The 16,745-nt window shown below is 40.0% G+C and overlaps 5 protein-coding genes across 5 annotated transcripts; 3 read left to right on the top strand and 2 right to left on the bottom strand.

The window, feature by feature from the left end:
- Positions 1-82: 82 nt before the first annotated feature.
- On the top strand, positions 83-1,832 carry LOC122018682. The gene has a single exon (XM_042576081.1). It carries the CDS (start codon positions 264-266, stop codon positions 1,392-1,394), a length of 1,131 nt encoding a protein of 376 aa, XP_042432015.1. The 5' UTR covers positions 83-263; the 3' UTR covers positions 1,395-1,832.
- A 145-nt stretch (positions 1,833-1,977) lies between these two features.
- Positions 1,978-4,723, bottom strand: LOC122018683. Its single transcript, XM_042576082.1, has 3 exons — positions 4,392-4,723; positions 4,106-4,228; positions 1,978-2,243 (listed from the first exon to the last, which is right to left on the bottom strand). Exons 1-3 carry the CDS (start codon positions 4,630-4,632, stop codon positions 2,071-2,073), a joined length of 537 nt encoding a protein of 178 aa, XP_042432016.1. The 5' UTR covers positions 4,633-4,723; the 3' UTR covers positions 1,978-2,070.
- Positions 4,724-5,173: 450 nt separating this feature from the next.
- On the top strand, positions 5,174-7,539 carry LOC122018540. The gene is made up of 3 exons (XM_042575881.1): positions 5,174-5,386; positions 5,731-6,264; positions 7,330-7,539. The coding sequence occupies exons 2-3, from the start codon at positions 6,034-6,036 to the stop codon at positions 7,522-7,524; spliced, it is 426 nt and encodes a 141-aa protein (XP_042431815.1). The 5' UTR covers positions 5,174-5,386; positions 5,731-6,033; the 3' UTR covers positions 7,525-7,539.
- A 3,703-nt stretch (positions 7,540-11,242) lies between these two features.
- Positions 11,243-13,358, bottom strand: LOC122019476 (protein FAR1-RELATED SEQUENCE 5-like). Its single transcript, XM_042576936.1, has 2 exons — positions 12,207-13,358; positions 11,243-11,680 (listed from the first exon to the last, which is right to left on the bottom strand). Exons 1-2 carry the CDS (start codon positions 13,356-13,358, stop codon positions 11,243-11,245), a joined length of 1,590 nt encoding a protein of 529 aa, XP_042432870.1.
- A 1,804-nt stretch (positions 13,359-15,162) lies between these two features.
- LOC122019474 lies at positions 15,163-16,710 on the top strand. Its single transcript, XM_042576935.1, has one exon. The coding sequence runs from the start codon at positions 15,163-15,165 to the stop codon at positions 16,312-16,314; it is 1,152 nt and encodes a 383-aa protein (XP_042432869.1). The 3' UTR covers positions 16,315-16,710.
- The last annotated feature ends 35 nt before the right edge of the window (positions 16,711-16,745 follow it).

The raw sequence follows: 16,745 nt of genomic DNA, 5'->3' as shown, positions 1-16,745 counted from the left end.
ACAATCTACTGAACGCGCGGATCACAGGGACGTATTGTGAGAGCAGACCGCACCGCAGAGGAGCAGCCTGTTGGTCCTATTTCACGAGCCCGTGTACGCCACCGACATCGGTAATTTATCGGCACCGACAACGGTAATTTTTGGCGCGGTCCGGTTATTCCAAGTCGAATCAAATCGTGTTTCCCAACAAACTCATTCAGGATTTGACTTTGGATCCCGATTATTTGGCCTAATATTGTAACGATCGTTCTTGTTCAAGTATTATGTTCTGCCTAATCAACTCTGGTGGATATCTTGACCATAGTCGCTGGGGCCATCAAAGCGGTCGCTCGGTGGGCAGGCCATCGGCGCTCAGGATCATCAATCAAACCGGACGGACGCATCCCCTTCGCAACTCTCGCCGCTTCGACGGCCGCGGCGGAGTGCCAGAATTGAGAAGAGCGCCGCTTCCGATGAGCGCTCTGGATATCCTGCGTGAGACCGTGCGGATCCTCCGCGCCGATCCGTCCCCCTTCATGACGACCCTCGCCCTCCTCATCTGCCCCGTCTCGGCCGCCCTCCTCTCAGACGTCCTCGCCCCGCATGCCGCCACCGAAGCCCTCTCCCGCCGCCTCGCCCGCCTAGCCATCGCCAGCGGCCTCCCGCCCCTCCACCCCCTCCTCCAGCTCTGCCGCCGCCTCGCCGCCTCCATTCTATCTGCCGCCGCCTGCTTCCCGCTCCTCGCCACTGCCCTCCTCCTCGCCCGCTCCTCCATTTCCTACTCCGTCGCCTGCTCCTACGCCGGCAAGAATTCGCTCCACTCCGAGTTCTTCGCGGTCGTGCGGCGGATCTGGCCCCGCCTCCTCTCCACCTACATCTGTGTCTGCGCATCCATCTCTGCTTGCCTCTCCATCTTCATCGCCCTCATTCTGCTCGTCTGCAATGTGTTCGCCGTAATGGGCTACCCGCCCGAAATCATCGTCTACCCCGCTTTCATTACTGTGCTCATCTTCTCGATGGTTTACGCTCACACCATCATTCTCTGCAACCTAGCCGGCGTGATCTCCGTCTTGGAAGAGGTCTCTGGGCTGCAAGCACTGTTCAGATCGGTGCAGGTGATCAGGGGGCAGACGCAGGCCGGACTGCTCATTTTCCTTGGTTCCACGATTGGGATGGCTCTTGTAGAAGGGCTATTCGAGCACAGAGTGAAAACTCTGAGCTACGGCGATGGTTCATCACGGCTATGGGAGGGACCGCTTCTGGTGTTCTTGTATTCGTTTGTTGTATTAGTCGATTCCATGATGAGCGCGGTCTTCTATTTCACCTGTAGATCCTCTATCATCGAAGAAACCGGTGAGGATGCCCAGTTGCTTGAACCAAAGGGAAATGTCTCTGCCAAAGCAATGGATTCTTAGCGAACAAAACTTCTTCACGTGATATTCTTATCTGAGCCATTTCCATCAGAGTATACACACACAGGGAAAGCTAGATGTTTGCTCCGATCAGTTCTATGTTCACTGATTTTTCTGGCGAATTAGAGAATCTCCAGAATGTTTGCTGGTTGAATTGCAACAACCGGCGCGGAGCTCACAGTTTGGCGAGAGAATGCTGCAACCTTGGCACTCCGCACAACTGTGCCTCCCTAATTTTACCAGATACATAACCAAGTGAGATCCATTCGAGTATCATTATTTAGCTTTTTACTCAAGAATAAGTGTTTCTTAATTTGAATACCTGCTGTATCACTCTTTCTAGGTGATTGATTATCATTTAGTTGTAATTTCAATCCTGATTTGGATACATAGGAATCTCTTATCATACTTTTCTTCCACAGTACAGGATTTTGCAATTAGTGGATCCTTGTGGAAAATATTGATATTGATGACAATTTGGCTACAAGTTTGTCAAACATGTAGCCAAATTGACCTACACTTGGAAGAAATATATCACCATTATAGTCGCAAAAATGATAAAGCTCAAAAGTCAATAGCCAAACTCTTCCAAACAATTAGCCTTAATAACTCACGTTTATGAAATGCGAAATGAAATGGAATAATAAGTTTAGAGAAGCAAGAGGTGGAGTTGGATTAATCAGGCAGGGTCATTTGGTCCCTGATTTTGCTTGTATGGTAGTTCACATGCTGCCATGGGGTTTTTAGATTTCACTATCCCCATCATTTCTGCAACAGTCCTGCAACGACATTGATTCCCTGGTCGAATAACATCCCCGTACACAGCCATCTCAATGATATCAAGCTCCTTATCTGCAAAACATATAGATTTGCTCAACGCTGATTTAAAGATGTATACACATACTTATTAGAGTTAATTAAGGTTAATATGGGTCTGTGTATATATTCATAGTTTCTAACAAAAAGTAAAATTTTCAGTTTGATTTGTTCAGTTTATCTGTTTTAGGCTAACTGCATCTACCAAACCCATGGATGTAATGGATTATATATCGTCATAAAAACAAGCACCTTCAATACCCCAGCATACACATTTTATAGTTTCACCTAAATAAAGAGTCCATCCTACCAACTTTTCAGATGCTCCTTAGCAATTTTGATAATTCTTGGCTTCTTCAATAACCCAACATATTAAACTATATAGTTCATGTAGAAAAAGAGTCCATCCTTACTGATTTTTTATATGCTTCTTAGCGACTTTGACTAGTTCTTAATTTCAACTGGCTGAGTATGGCCAGTCCAATTTGTTGAAACTTCAAGAATATGCCCATGTGATTCAAATTATGAGATTGTGCTCGTGATATCACACTCCAAGAGGCTAAGTGGTATTCAAAACACCACATCTGCAAACATTTTCAAATTATCCTAATCCAACCTAATTTTGGCTGATTGTTAGTTTACATCAGTGTCTTATTTGCTGAATCTGTTAACTCCTATTCAGTCATCTCCATAAGCACCGCATCACACCCATCGAAGAACATGCCCCATAGCAGTCCACCCATATTGCTACCCTTGTCTTCAGAAAGAAAGATTAAAAGAAAATGTATGGTTAAGCTGTTGTTTGGTTATTATTCATCCAGGTACCTCTCCTTTTCCTGCATCCTTCCTACCTGACCAATCTAGTGAAACTAACGGAATTATTTGCAGTAACAATGAAATAAAAATTTCTTATTACTAGTAATTGATGTGTTGCTTCATTAAATACATGAAACTCAACACTTCACCAATTTGCAATAGCAGTGGAATATAAATTTCTTATCCATGGTAATTAATGAGTTACTTACATGAACTACATGCAATTCACCACTTCACCAATCTTAGTTTCTGATCCAGATATGACTAAATCAGGATGAGCTTGAAGAGCAAGAAAAATATTGTTTTTTCGAACCCATCACAGGCATGTTGAATTTCTTGTAATGCCTTAGGACTTACTAGTGCTCTTTCCATTTTTTTCTCAATGACATCTTAGTGTACAAGATTGTATAGATGGAGCAACTCTTAGATGGCTAGACCTTTTGCTCTTCACTATTCTAAGACTTATTTATCACATGGCTAGACTTTTGCTCTTCACCATTCTAGATTTCTTTATCACATGGCTAGACCATTTTCTCTTCAGCATTCTACAATATCCCTATCTCAAGAATTCTGTGTGCACCTTAGGCAAATAACAAGTACCCTACATGGAACATATTATCTTGTGTGAAGGCAATGTGTTGAAGCAACCAACTTCAGCCCAGCACAGTAGAAATCCAAGTGCACCTAAGACAAAAGACAAGAAATCCATTTTCTTATTGTTGTAGCTTAACAACACTGGTGCCTCTTTAGTTTTACATATTGGAGATTGCTTAAGTTCGCAACTGGAGAAAGAGTAAAGAATCCTCTACCACTTCTGCACTTGGTCGTAGTTCTGTATAGTATAGTATGAAATTACATGCTTCCACGCCAAGATGGTGAGTTGTTTCTTGATATTTTCCAACCAACGAGTGGTATTTTTTCTAAAAAAGAAAAGCTATACATTGTGGGATGTTATTTGAAAATTTTGACGACATCAGTGTGAGTTTTTTGGAACATAAAAAAGAAAGTACAAAAAGATATCCGCAAACAAACGCATACATATTCCACTGTATAAACTAAAAAATCAGAACGAGAGACAGTACCAGTGAACTTGATGTCGCACGAGAAACCCTCTAGTTCTGCTTTGTCGATCCACTGCTTATTTGATTTCATTCTATTGACCCTCGTTTGCAGAATTTGGCAATTCGTAGCAGTTGATTCTCCACCTAAATCGAGGCATCGCAATTTGACAACAATACTAATAGATTCAAGCAACAACGAAGTCCCAAAACCTTCGGAGATGATGGTTAAAAAAACAACTTTTTATTTCTATTATTTCACCTCGAATGACTACAGAAAAGATCCCGAGGCATCAAAATTCAAAATCACCTTTGGAGAAGGGAATAATGTGGTCGAACTCGTAGCAGAGGCATCCATGGCAGTTGCAGAAGCGCTTGCAGACAACGTTGCCAGCGGAGTCCTTGCGCCACCGATCGGGGTGGCGGCCAGACACCACATCCGCATTATTCCAGCACATAGCCTTGGCCTTGGCGTCGAAGAACCTCGGCCGGTCGCTCTCCTCCCCCTCCTCGTGTTTCCGACGAGGCCGAGGAGAAGAGGGATTGTCCATCAGCCCCCCGCGCCTCCGCCTCCGCCTCCGCCGCAGCCTTCTGGGACGTTCGCGCACAAGTGTAATTGTGAGGACTGAGGAGCCTCTACTTCAGCCCAAAGCCCAAATATGATTATTCCTCTTCCGTCTGATTAATCCTCTTCCGTCTAATTGACTTTAAAATTAGAAGCCCAAATATGATTAATCACAAATTAAGGATGATTTTTATTTATTTATTTATTCGGTGACAAGTGAAAGGATCGAGCTGATTAGTTGACGTACCAACTAAAAAAAACAAAAAAAAAACAAAAATTAAATAGATAAATAAATAAAGAAGAAAAAATATAACATATTTTTTACGAAATAAATAGAAAAAAGTTTTGCACTACGACAGTGGCCGATAGAGCAATTTTAATTCCATGATTGTAATGGGTCATTATCGACTTAATATAATTGTAATTTTTAAAATAATTTTTAGCAGTTTGATTAAAAAATAATTAAAAAAATAGTGACACGCAGTGCGCAGATACTTGTATAATTATTAGGTGTCACCGTGTCATGGATTGGAGCCCTCAATACAAATGCTTGGGCCCTGAAGCTGGCCGCATTCTTCCACCCATTCCTCTCCTGCTCCTCTCGCTTGCGTCTGCTCCTCGATCTCCCCCACAAATTCTTCATAAGCTTTCGGCTCCTCGCTCGAACCCTAGTCTCCTGATCCTCTGCACACCGCCGTCGCCCCGATTCACGAATTCTTCTCTCCTTGCACTTGCCTCAGGTTGGAACCTGCTTTTCCCCCCATGTTTTTCTAGGGTTTGTGCGGTTGAGGGAGTGGGGCCTCTTTGCCCTTTGGTTGGTCTCCCGTGTTCCACGCCATTGGGGGATTTTCGCCCCTCCGACTTTGTGTTCGCTACCCTTGGGTTGGCGTGGTTTGATCGGGAATTAATTAGATTGGACAGTGTGGTGCTGGAGGTGGATGATTTATCTGTTTTTTTTTTTTTTGCTCTCATTTAGTTTTCTTCTCTCCGCTTGTTATTTTGGTAGTCAGAGTTATCTTCGTTACGGTTTTAGAGCTATTTATTTTATTACCTGCGGATATAGTGAAATCTTCGACTTTTCCAGCGGGAAGAGCCTTGTCTAACAGAGTCAGTGGTCGATACTTAATTTCTTTTACTTGCTGGATGCTGGTTGATGGTGTCATGGAGAAAACGACGATCAGGTTTTGTTGTTTATATTGTTATATTGGCTGAAGATCAGAAAGGGGTCTTATGAAATTTGCAGCTGCCGTTTATTTCTTGTGGATATTGTGAGCATTCCGCTTCGGTGTACTTCTTTGCTGAGAACGTCTCTAGGGTTCAATTTTTTGCATTTGAAGAGAGAGAAGCATTTGAGACGTCATTTGTTATCAACTGAACGTAGCTTCACATGGGTGATCATGGAGTTTGGCCACAGCTAAATGGCCTACTTCCAAATGGTCTTTTGCCTGAAGAAATGACCAATGCAGCCCAAATGCGTGATGCAGATAGATGGCTTAAGGCAGAGGTGCAAACTGCTGAGTTGATTGCACGAATTCAGCCCAATCCCTCATCTGAGGAGCGCCGAAATGCTGTGGCCAATTATGTCCAGCGTCTGATTACAGACTGCCTCTCCTGCCCGGTGAGTGTGTATGCCTATTGATAATTTCTTACTAAAAATGAGTGTGTTTGTGAACCACAATATGTGAATTCCATTTTCATCTCTTGGCTGCTTAATTTAGTGCGCCAGCTTTGGAAGATGTTCCTAGATCTTTCTTGGAATAAGTTGCTATCCAGAATTGTAATTGCACCATTTGTGTAGTTTAGTTGACACAATTAGCAATGGAATTGGCTACTGTGTTTGAGTTATTTAGGCTGTTTGGCTTTTTTGTCATGAGAACCCATCATGGACATACTGTACAAGGATAAGGTTTAGGATAGGGATCAATGGGCTAAATTTATCATGCCCTTTCCTTTGGCATGAATAGCATAACAATTGCATCGACATTCTTTGTGCCAGGATTAGAAAAATAGCAAAGTGTTCAAATAACACACTATCCAATTTCTCTTTATTCACTAATCATTATGATAAAGTAGCAATTTATCGTAACTAACATAATGCGCTTGAAACCATTTTCAAGTAATACTAAGATCATATATTCAGAATTTAATATATGAGTTGAGTGTGGGATCTGTGGGTTTTCTTCAAACCAAACTGAATATTTTTGGATTTTTGTTACTAAGCTATATAAATTAAGCCAAATCAAAATTCTATTGAAACCAACAGTTTTTGCTGAAATTTGGGGTTGTTAGTGCTGAACCAAATATCAACAGATCCAAGTTTGATTAGTTGATTATTGATCTTTGAATACAAATGAACTATCAAATAATAAATCTATAATATCAATGCACACAAGTATTGCATTTCTGTTTACTTTTTGGTTTGACCTTGCAAAAAACTTGACCTGATCAAAATTTTAGTTGAACCTCCAAATGGAATCAAACTACATTTTATTTATCAAAATCCAAACTGAAATGAAAATTATATTTTATTTGAATGATGAACACTGCTGATATAGACATACAAAATATATAGTTATCTGTCTACAGAAGAGGTCCCCATCTAGCTAGGTTTTCTTATAGATGAACTTGTCTTCTTTTGCTCAAGTGATATTGATTTCAATTTTGTTCAAATTCTGGTTTCCAGGTTTTTACGTTTGGGTCAGTTCCTCTCAAGACCTATTTACCTGATGGAGACATAGACCTTACTGCATTCAGTGATAATGAGAATATAAAAGATACGTGGGCTGCTACAGTATGTGCTGTATTAGAGAGGGAAGAGAAAAATGAAAATGCTGAGTTCCGAGTAAAAGAAGTTAAATATATTCAAGCAGAGGTGTGAAATTTGTTTCTTTTTTCCCATTATGTTCTGTATTGATGTAGGCAATTGCCTCTTGATATGGTTATTATGTTATTATCTTTTCTTGGTTATAAATTACCATGTGTTTAGTTGTTGTGATTAGTGTTGCTATTAATATGTTTCTCTTTTGGCTTGATGCTTAAATGAAGAAATCTGACTTCAGTGAGTTATTAAGTCTTGGAGAATTTATCTTCAGTTCAGGTAAAAGGATAGATTATCTTTGTTGGTGGACATCTAATCCATATCCGATCTTAAGTTATTATTAGATGGTAGTTCATCATCATCATCAAGATTCAAGACCATGTGTTTGTCCCAACTATTACTACATCAATCTTATCTTCCATTGAATTCTATCCAAGTTTATATCATTAGTAATATTCAAATCCATTTAATTGTTTGTTATCATATTAATACTTTGGTTTCCCTCTACCCTTCACACCATGATCGATACGACTCTTCTTACTTTATAACATATTCATTGTGCTTAAACATGTTTGCATCATTTCAATCTATTGTCTCTCGTATTATTATTATCTCTTGGAGCCACACCTAGTGGTATTATACTTTTTTTGGACTTACAATTTGAGCTTATGATTTGATTGTTCACATTTGATCACACTACAACATTACATATTCAAGAGAGGGATAAAATAATATATCATTGTATTAACCAAAGGAGATTGTAACCTATGTACATATAGCCTTTAAGTCTAAATTAATTTTTCAAAAAAATACAGGCATGATATTAAATTTAATATTCCTAATATTGTTAAAAATACCACTTAATAATAAGATTGCCGACTATTATTTCTAACACTCCCCCTCCCCTCAACATGAAAATTTATCGTGTCTAACTTACTACATAAAATATGAAATGATACTTGTATAGTGATTAACAAGGTTGATAAAGTGCACTCTAGATTAATTTGAAAAGAGGTGTTGATTAGTCTAATTTAAGCTATTTTTTTGAGATCTTAATAAAAACATAGTTGATAACATTTGTCAGAATGCAGATTATTTTCAAAATATAAAGTTGTTGATGACTGTCAAAAGATAGATGCAATCCTCCTCCTTACTTTCCCCTTAAATTGAAGATTGCAAAGAAAGAGAGATCAGAATTCTAGTATATTGAGACATGGAGTTGATATATGGAGAACATGTTTAAAATCTGACATTGCTCTAAGAGATGAGGAGAAAATGGTTAAGGACATTCTGTATGAAGTTATGATTTCTACTTTAGAGAAAGATACTTGAAGCAAGACAAAGGTTACAACTTTCAAGGAGAATAAAATTGTTTTAGACAAAAGTGAAATTGGAAGTCCAACATTTATATTGTGTTTTGCCGCGAGGGATGAAGATCCAGGAAGAAATAAGGTGGCATAAAAATTTCCTTAGGTGGAAAATGCTGGAAGAAAGGAATAGAATGTAGCTTAAATTGATCTTAAAAAACTTTAAAAATAAATTTTCCTTTTAAAGTCATTTTTAAATCTTTAAATATTTGTTAACAATTAAAGTTTTGAAATTGATAGTTTCTCTCCCATGTTCTTTCCAAGGGAAAAATAAATAATTACAATCTTATTCCTATGAGTATTTTTTTTCCTTTTTTCTTTTTTTTTACTGTACTTATTTTCTTCCTTTGTGGGAACTAAAAAATTACAGGCAGAGATCAGTTCTATAGGAGCTAGAAACTCTCCAGGAATTAGGGAACAACACACGATGGAACATCAGCTCAAGTTACGATATCCAGATGCTATAGTCAATTAGCTAATCACACAACACTTTCCTTTCAGGATTAAACAAAGGCACAATTATGAAGTATTTACATGGTCTATACTTGTAGTTCCTATGGTAAAATTAGATGCCCAAACTGCACACTTGCAGCAGCAGTAGCAACAACAACCACAACAATTACTAAAAGCTTTTGCTCTAGACATCCAATCCGTAGCGTCCATCTCATTAGCTACTTTCTACCCAGTTAACACAATTAAACAAGGCAGCTGTTCCACCATAGCATGCATTTGTTGAGTCAACGCCTTCAACATCAGTATTACCATATTCCTGCATTTTTCAAGTTTAGGATGAGAAGTAAATGACCTTTGTAAGGAAACCGGAATAATTTGCACTTGACTGACTTTATATAACATGAAATAGAGAAATGCTATGGCACGTGGTTCCAAGAAACATAAAGAATAACTTGTCATTGATTGACTATATTTAACATGAAAAAAAAAATAGGCCCTTGGTTCCAAACTGTGGTTATCAAAACAATCTAATTCTCTTAAAAGATGTGTACTCTACAAATACAACACATGTTAAGAAGTGAACTATAAAATTAATGCCTATCAAAGGTTACATAGTTTCAGAGGTTATGCGTATTAGTCTCTGAAAAAGTATAATTAGGTAGTATCCATCATAGCACGACAAATGAAAGAAGAAAATACACCTACAAATTAGCTACACCATGGAATCTTGATCGATTCTTCTATTTCTGAGCTATTTAGTTACCTCCAAAACTAATATAGGTCAAACGACCAAAAAAAGAAAAGAAAACTCTTAGGTAGTATATAATGACTCCTTTATAAACTACCTAAGGCATTAAACAGACATTCCATCCTTAACTTCAATATGAAAGCTCTTACGTCTTTCCCTTTTTATCTTGTGAGAACAGTACATAATAGGTGGTTTGTTACCTCATAGAGATCACATCTTCCACTTTAGTGCAGAAGGCCATACAGTCTTGGCCAAGCCCAATAATATACAGGTGGCTATCGTTAGATTGCAGGTGTAGAGCTAAACTATTTTATTTTTTAATTATTTTCCCTTAAATTCTTGATAAAATTGTCTACTGTCAAATAGCTAGGAAGGTGCAGAACAGGAGAGGTACCATGTTTTTCCTATTTGTTCAAGAGGTACCATGTTTTTCCTTTCGATGCCCGTGATGTCCGCCTGTATCCAGAATATGCCCACATGTAAACATCATGTCACCTATAAACTTGATATGTGAATATTGGTAATAAAAATGAGACTCACCGTGGTGTGGAGCTGATGTACCAGGATACTCAAAGAGTGGATATCCAGAAGGTGGATAACCAGCTGGGGGATATCCCGAAGGTGGATAACCAACTGGAGGATATCCGAAAGGTGGATATCCAGATGCGGGATATCCTGACGGTGGATATCCAGTAGGTGGATGTCCTGGAGGAAAAAATCTGGCAGGCGGTATCCAACAGGTGGTATCCAGCGAGTGGTATCCAGTAGGTGGATATCTTCGCTGCAAAAGGGGGGGGGGATATAACTATGTGAGAAGTAGAGATAGCAGGCGATATTCATCTTACTTGTTCTTCGTTTAATCTGTTGTCTAAAGCTGAGATGGCAGTCTGAAATTTTGAAGTTGAGGAAGTCACCTGATAATAATCACTAACAAAGTTAGCCTGAGATAGTTGCCTGAATTTATTAATAAATATTTAATTTTGGAATGTTAAAAAATAAGTAAACCTGAGATAGTTGTGTTGGCAAAAGTGGTGGAAATTGATCTTCTATATTGGGATCTTCTATACCCTATTAAAAAAAAAATTATTTAATTCTATATGCTTTTTAAATGTAACATCAAACAAAAAAAATCTAATATTAGTAAGAATGAAACCTGAACAATTGTTGGAGTTTGGTTAGTTTTGCTTGCCCCTTTCTTTTTTCTAGAAATTTATTCTATGCCTCTTTTCAACCTCTTGCTTGAAACTGTTTTCTTCTTAGGTTTAATTCCTTTGACTGTAAGATCGTTTCCTTCGCCAATTTGATACTCTGTTTCATTCAAATTCCTTGTTGTGTCATCTAGAGATTGAACCAACTGACTAGCTTCTTGGCTAAGATTTGATTGATGCACAATTGATTCATTAACTTGTAATTTTTCATCAACCATCTTACATAAGCTCAACATAGCATTTTTAACAACCATGTGGGTGTCATCCCTTTCTGCTGCTTTGGTAACCAATTGAACAGATAACCCACACAAATCTCTATATCGCATATTGTGAAGAATTTTTGGATCCAAACTATCTTTGTTCACAATTGTATCATTACCTTCAAAGTATTCATCTTTTGCATTTCTTGTCCATCTTTTCAAAATATACTCATTTGGGATCTTCATAATATTTTTCATAGAAAATATTCTCAAAATATGAGAACATAAAATCCCAGCAAATTCATATTTTCTACAGCTACAACTGCACTGAATTTTTTCAGAAGATGAATAGAGTGTAACTATATGATGGTGTTTCTTTTTGTGTGAAGTAACTTTGTATGTTGCATGTGATCCAACAATCTCACAAATTTCTACAATAGAATCATGAGATTTATACCATTCTTTTTCAAAACACTTGAATGCCTCAGGAGGTATAACTAGCATGTTTTAATATTTCAATTGGATACAATAAACATGGAACACTTGAATTGGATCTAAAATATGCTTTTAACTCTTCATATCGACGATCCTGAAGCAATCTTTCGAAGTGATTGAAAAACTCTAAAAACTTATGCTGATAAGTGACATGCCTTTTCAAAATGCTATTCATGCTCTCACTTCTTTGGGTTGTAGTGATATCCGCACAAAATATTTGTCTTCCATATACTAACGTCCATTTTTCCTTTATGCTAAACAAACGTCTCACCCAATCATTATCTTCAAGTGCATACTTAGTCAACATCAAGTTCCAAGTAGAAAGAAAGTCTTCCTCTTCATCAAAATCATATATACAAGAGGCAAAATCTTTAGCAAACTCTTTGAATTGAGAAAACACTCCACTCAAATGTATTGCGGCATTTTGATAAATGTGCCAAATGCATAAACGATGATGTGTTTCAGGCCATCTGAAAGCTAAAGCCTTTGCCATTGCAGCATCTTGATCTGTAAGAATAGTTGTTGGTTTTTTCTCAGACATAGCTTTAGTGAAGGTATCAAACAACCATTCAAATGACAAAGTAGTTTCATCATATAATAAAGCTGCACCAAAAATTATGGATTGCTTATGATGATAAACACCTACGAACAATGCAATTGGACGACCTTCATTGTTCTTCCTATAGGTTGTGTCAAAACAAACAACATCTCCAAAATTGTCATAATCAGCTCTCATCTTAGCATCAGACCAAAAAATGTTTGTGATCAAATCATCTTCATCAACTTGAATAGCATTAAAAAAATTTGGATCATCACATTGCATTTTCTGCAAATATTCTAGAACACCTCCTGTACCCCCCACTCTCATATTTCTTGTTCTTTTAGATTGCAAGTAGTTCTTATAGTCTTCAGGAATAAACCCTAAATTTTCCCTCCCACCTGCTTGTCTCATCATAAGATCATGAGATGCTTTTGGGGGAATTCCCACCTCACTTGTCATCTCAATTTGTATCGCTGCAGAAGAAGATATGTTCCTATGACATCTGTAGAGATGTGTTTTGTTTGGGCTTGAAAGATAATGATTATGCTCTTTAATGAAGTTCACCACACAAAACTTGTCATTATTTCGACAACTAATCCTCAGTTTAGCATCACAACCAAATCTTGTCTCAGCACGACTTTGCTTCACATAAATATCTCGTTTGTCCTTTCCCCTTTTTCCTTGTGCACTACAACAAAACGTCCTGTCAATTAATCTGCCCGAATTATCATTATGGGTTCTTGTCCTTCGTATGTCAAATCCAACTTGTTTAGCATATTTCAAATAAAAGTCATACGCTTCCTCTTCTATTTGAAATTCCATACCAATTTTTGGCACCAATTCATCTGTGCTTAATGGGGGGGATCTCTGTATCATCTTCATTGCCTTTAAAATTAATCAATTAATGCAAACAAATCAATTAACAATGCACATAGTTAATCAAATTATGTAAAAATCAAAGTATATAAAGTTCAATATAAACGCACTATGAATCTTATTACCTTCATCAGCCCTTTCTTCTACATTAACTTCAAAATCACCACAACCTTGGTTTGCTTCAGAATACTCTTCAATTGACTCATCAAAATTCAACCTACGACAACTCGTAGATTCACCCTCCATGATAATTACTTTAAACATGAAATAAGTATGCCACAATAAAAGATTAACATATAAACTTAAGTACATTGTCAGAATCCAACAACATCATTGTCAGAATCCAGCTCCTACCTAAATTTTTATAGTATTACTTAAATGTTTGTCTAGCTCTTACCAACAAAAGTGACAGATAATTTTTGAAGATAGTATGACAAGTTATTATCTAGTTAAGATATTTCTTTTTAAATCTAAGAAACAAGATAAAAAACAGTTGTACATGGAAACATGGCGTCAAATTAATAGATGAACATATACAGAAGTAACAGAACACAACAAAATGCAGGTTTTTGAATTAACAGTGCATAGCATGTCTTTTGTATTAAAGTATATATAAACACCAAGAAAAACAAGTGAGTGTAGAATATAGAGAAGTACAGGAGAATATCACACACCTTGAGTTCAACAAACAATAGAAACTCTAGCCTTTAAATAATTAGATCCAATTTGATTTACATCACCTTAAGACCTTGGCTTCCTTGAGGAAGGTAACTGTCACGTATGACCCAAGCAAAACAGTCAAGATGACACAAAAATTTGGAACGACATTCCCCTTGATGGTTGTCACACTAGAAATCAATTTCCTGATAGAGCAAATTCATTATATAATAAGAAAATATGTCAAATGACAATAGCAACATTGAACTTAATTTCTATCAATCATTAGTCATATGAAATCAAAGCCATTGTGACACAAAGAGCAAAAGAAAAAAAATGTGAGACATTAGCATATTGCCATATTCTACCTGTAAAATGGGGTGTTGGTCAAGGAGCACTTAGCGAGTTGCCGGGAGTCGATTCACGCGTCACCGGAAGCATGCGCAGGCACGCAGTTGTTTCTCGAGGCGCACAGGGGAACTGCGGGCGAAGAGGAGGAGCCACTTCGATGGGCGAAGAGGGCACACGGGTGCCGGGCGAAGAGGGCACACGGGTGTCGGGCGCAGAGGGCGCAGAGGGAATCGGCGGGGAGCTAGGGCTCGCGAGGTCCTCGTTGGCAAGAGTAAGCACGTGATTCTTCTCCACAGGGTTGTAGGTGTTACCTCCGGTCGTAGGCGCAGAGGAGGAGAGCTGGCGTCGGCTGGAGAAGCGAAGAGGAGCTCTGCGTCGTCGGCTGGAGAAGAAGCGAAGAGGAGAAGAGGGTTTTTTTCGGCGGGCGAAGAGGAGCACGGGACGCGGGCTTAGGATTTTCTTATTTTTTTTTGTGCTGACGGAGCATTTCTATTCGGGCGATGTTGGCGCCGAGAAATGCATGCGCTAAGCACGTGCTTTTTTTGTTGTGTAGCCGCGGGCGCAGAGGAACGCGGGCGCAGAGGATCCGTCCCCTCCTATTTCACGAGCCCGTGTACGCCACCGACATCGATAATTTATCGGCACCGACAACGGTAATTTTTGGCGCGGTCCGGTTATTCCAAGTCGAATCAAATCGTGTTTCCCAACAAACTCATTCAGGATTTGACTTTGGATCCCTATTATTTGGCCTAATATTGTAACGATCGTTCTTGTTCAAGTATTATGTTCTGCCTAATCAACTATGGTGGATATCTTGACCATAGTCGCTGGGGCCATCAAAGCGGTCGCTCGGTGGATAGGCCATCGGCGCTCGGGATCATCAATCAAACCGGACGAACGCATCCCCTTCGCAACTCTCGCCGCTTCACGCCATTCTCCTTCTTTCTTCGATTCCACTCGTCGCGCAGAAGGGAGATTGTTTGCAATGGATGCCGTCGACGGAGGCCGCGGCGGAGTGCCAGAATTGAGAAGAGCGCCGCTTCCGATGAGCGCTCTGGATATCCTGCGCGAGACCGTGCGGATCCTCCGCGCCGATCCGTCCCCCTTCATGACGACCCTCGCCCTCCTCATCTGCCCCGTCTCGGCCGCCCTCCTCTCCGACGTCCTCGCCCCGCATGCCGCCACCGAAGCCCTCTCCCGCCGCCTCGCCCGCCTAGCCATCGCCAGCGGCCTCCCGCCCCTCCAGCCCCTCCTCCAGCTCTGCCGCCGCCTCGCCGCCTCCATTCTATCTGCCGCCGCCTGCTTCCCGCTCCTCGCCACTGCGCTCCTCCTCGCCCGCTCCTCCATTTCCTACTCCGTCGCCTGCTCCTACGCCGGCAAGAATTCGCTCCACTCCGAGTTCTTCGCGGTCGTGCGGCGGATCTGGCCCCGCCTCCTCTCCACCTACATCTGTGTCTGCGCATCCATCTCTGCTTGCCTCTCCATCTTCATCGCCCTCATTCTGCTCGTCTGCAATGTGTTCGCCGTAATGGGCTACCCGCCCGAAATCATCGTCTACCCCGCTTTGATTACTGTGCTCATCTTCTCGATGGTTTACGCTCACACCATCATTCTCTGCAACCTAGCCGGCGTGATCTCCGTCTTGGAAGAGGTCTCTGGGCTGCAAGCACTGTTCAGATCGGTGCAGGTGATCAGGGGGCAGACGCAGGCCGGACTGCTCATTTTCCTTGGTTCCACGATTGGGATGGCTCTTGTAGAAGGGCTATTCGAGCACAGAGTGAAAACTCTGAGCTACGGCGATGGTTCATCACGGCTATGGGAGGGACCGCTTCTGGTGTTCTTGTATTCGTTTGTTGTATTAGTCGATTCCATGATGAGCGCGGTCTTCTCCGGTGAGGATGCCCAGTTGCTTGAAGCAAATGGAAATGTCTCTGCCAAAGCAATGGATTCTTAGCGAACAAAACTTCTTCACGTGATATTCTTATCAGAGCCATTTCGATCAGAGTATACACACACAGGGAAAGCTAGATGTTTGCTCCGATCAGTTCATGTATGTTCACTGATTTTTCTGGTGAATTAGAGAATCTCCAGAATGTTTGCTGGTTGAATTGCAACAACCGGCGCGGAGCTCACAGTTTGGCGAGAGAATGCTGCAACCTTGGCACTCCGCACAACTGTGCCTCCCTAATTTTTCCAGATACATAACCAAGTGAGATCCATTCGAGTATCATTATTTAGCTTTTTACTCAAGAATAAGTGTTTCTTAATTTGAATACCTGCTGTATCACTCTTTCTAGGTGATTGATTATCATTTAGTTGTAATTTCAATCCTGATTTGGATACGTAGGAATCTCTTATCATAATTTTCTTCCACAGTACAGGATT

Source organism: Zingiber officinale, chromosome 9A (genome assembly GCF_018446385.1).
Source record: "Zingiber officinale cultivar Zhangliang chromosome 9A, Zo_v1.1, whole genome shotgun sequence".
Taxonomy (NCBI): Eukaryota; Viridiplantae; Streptophyta; class Magnoliopsida; order Zingiberales; family Zingiberaceae; genus Zingiber; species Zingiber officinale.
This window is presented reverse-complemented; position numbering and strand designations above follow the sequence as displayed.

Bases quoted from the DNA above. Each gene is read 5' to 3' on its own strand.
- LOC122018682 (XM_042576081.1), top strand. From the start codon at position 264: ATGTTCTGCCTAATCAACTCTGGTGGATATCTTGACCATAGTCGCTGG.
- LOC122018683 (XM_042576082.1), bottom strand. From the start codon at position 4,632: ATGGACAATCCCTCTTCTCCTCGGCCTCGTCGGAAACACGAGGAGGGG. The intron at 4,229-4,391 runs GTGATTTTGAAT...GCCTCGATTTAG, and splicing joins CATTATTCCCTTCTCCAAAG to GTGGAGAATCAACTGCTACG. The intron at 2,244-4,105 runs GTACTGTCTCTC...TATGTTTTGCAG, and splicing joins GTGCGACATCAAGTTCACTG to ATAAGGAGCTTGATATCATT.
- LOC122018540 (XM_042575881.1), top strand. From the start codon at position 6,034: ATGGGTGATCATGGAGTTTGGCCACAGCTAAATGGCCTACTTCCAAAT. The intron at 6,265-7,329 runs GTGAGTGTGTAT...TCTGGTTTCCAG, and splicing joins CAGACTGCCTCTCCTGCCCG to GTTTTTACGTTTGGGTCAGT.
- LOC122019476 (XM_042576936.1), bottom strand. From the start codon at position 13,358: ATGAAGATGATACAGAGATCCCCCCCATTAAGCACAGATGAATTGGTG. The intron at 11,681-12,206 runs GTGAGACGTTTG...AATATTATGAAG, and splicing joins CACTTGAAGATAATGATTGG to ATCCCAAATGAGTATATTTT.
- LOC122019474 (XM_042576935.1), top strand. From the start codon at position 15,163: ATGGTGGATATCTTGACCATAGTCGCTGGGGCCATCAAAGCGGTCGCT.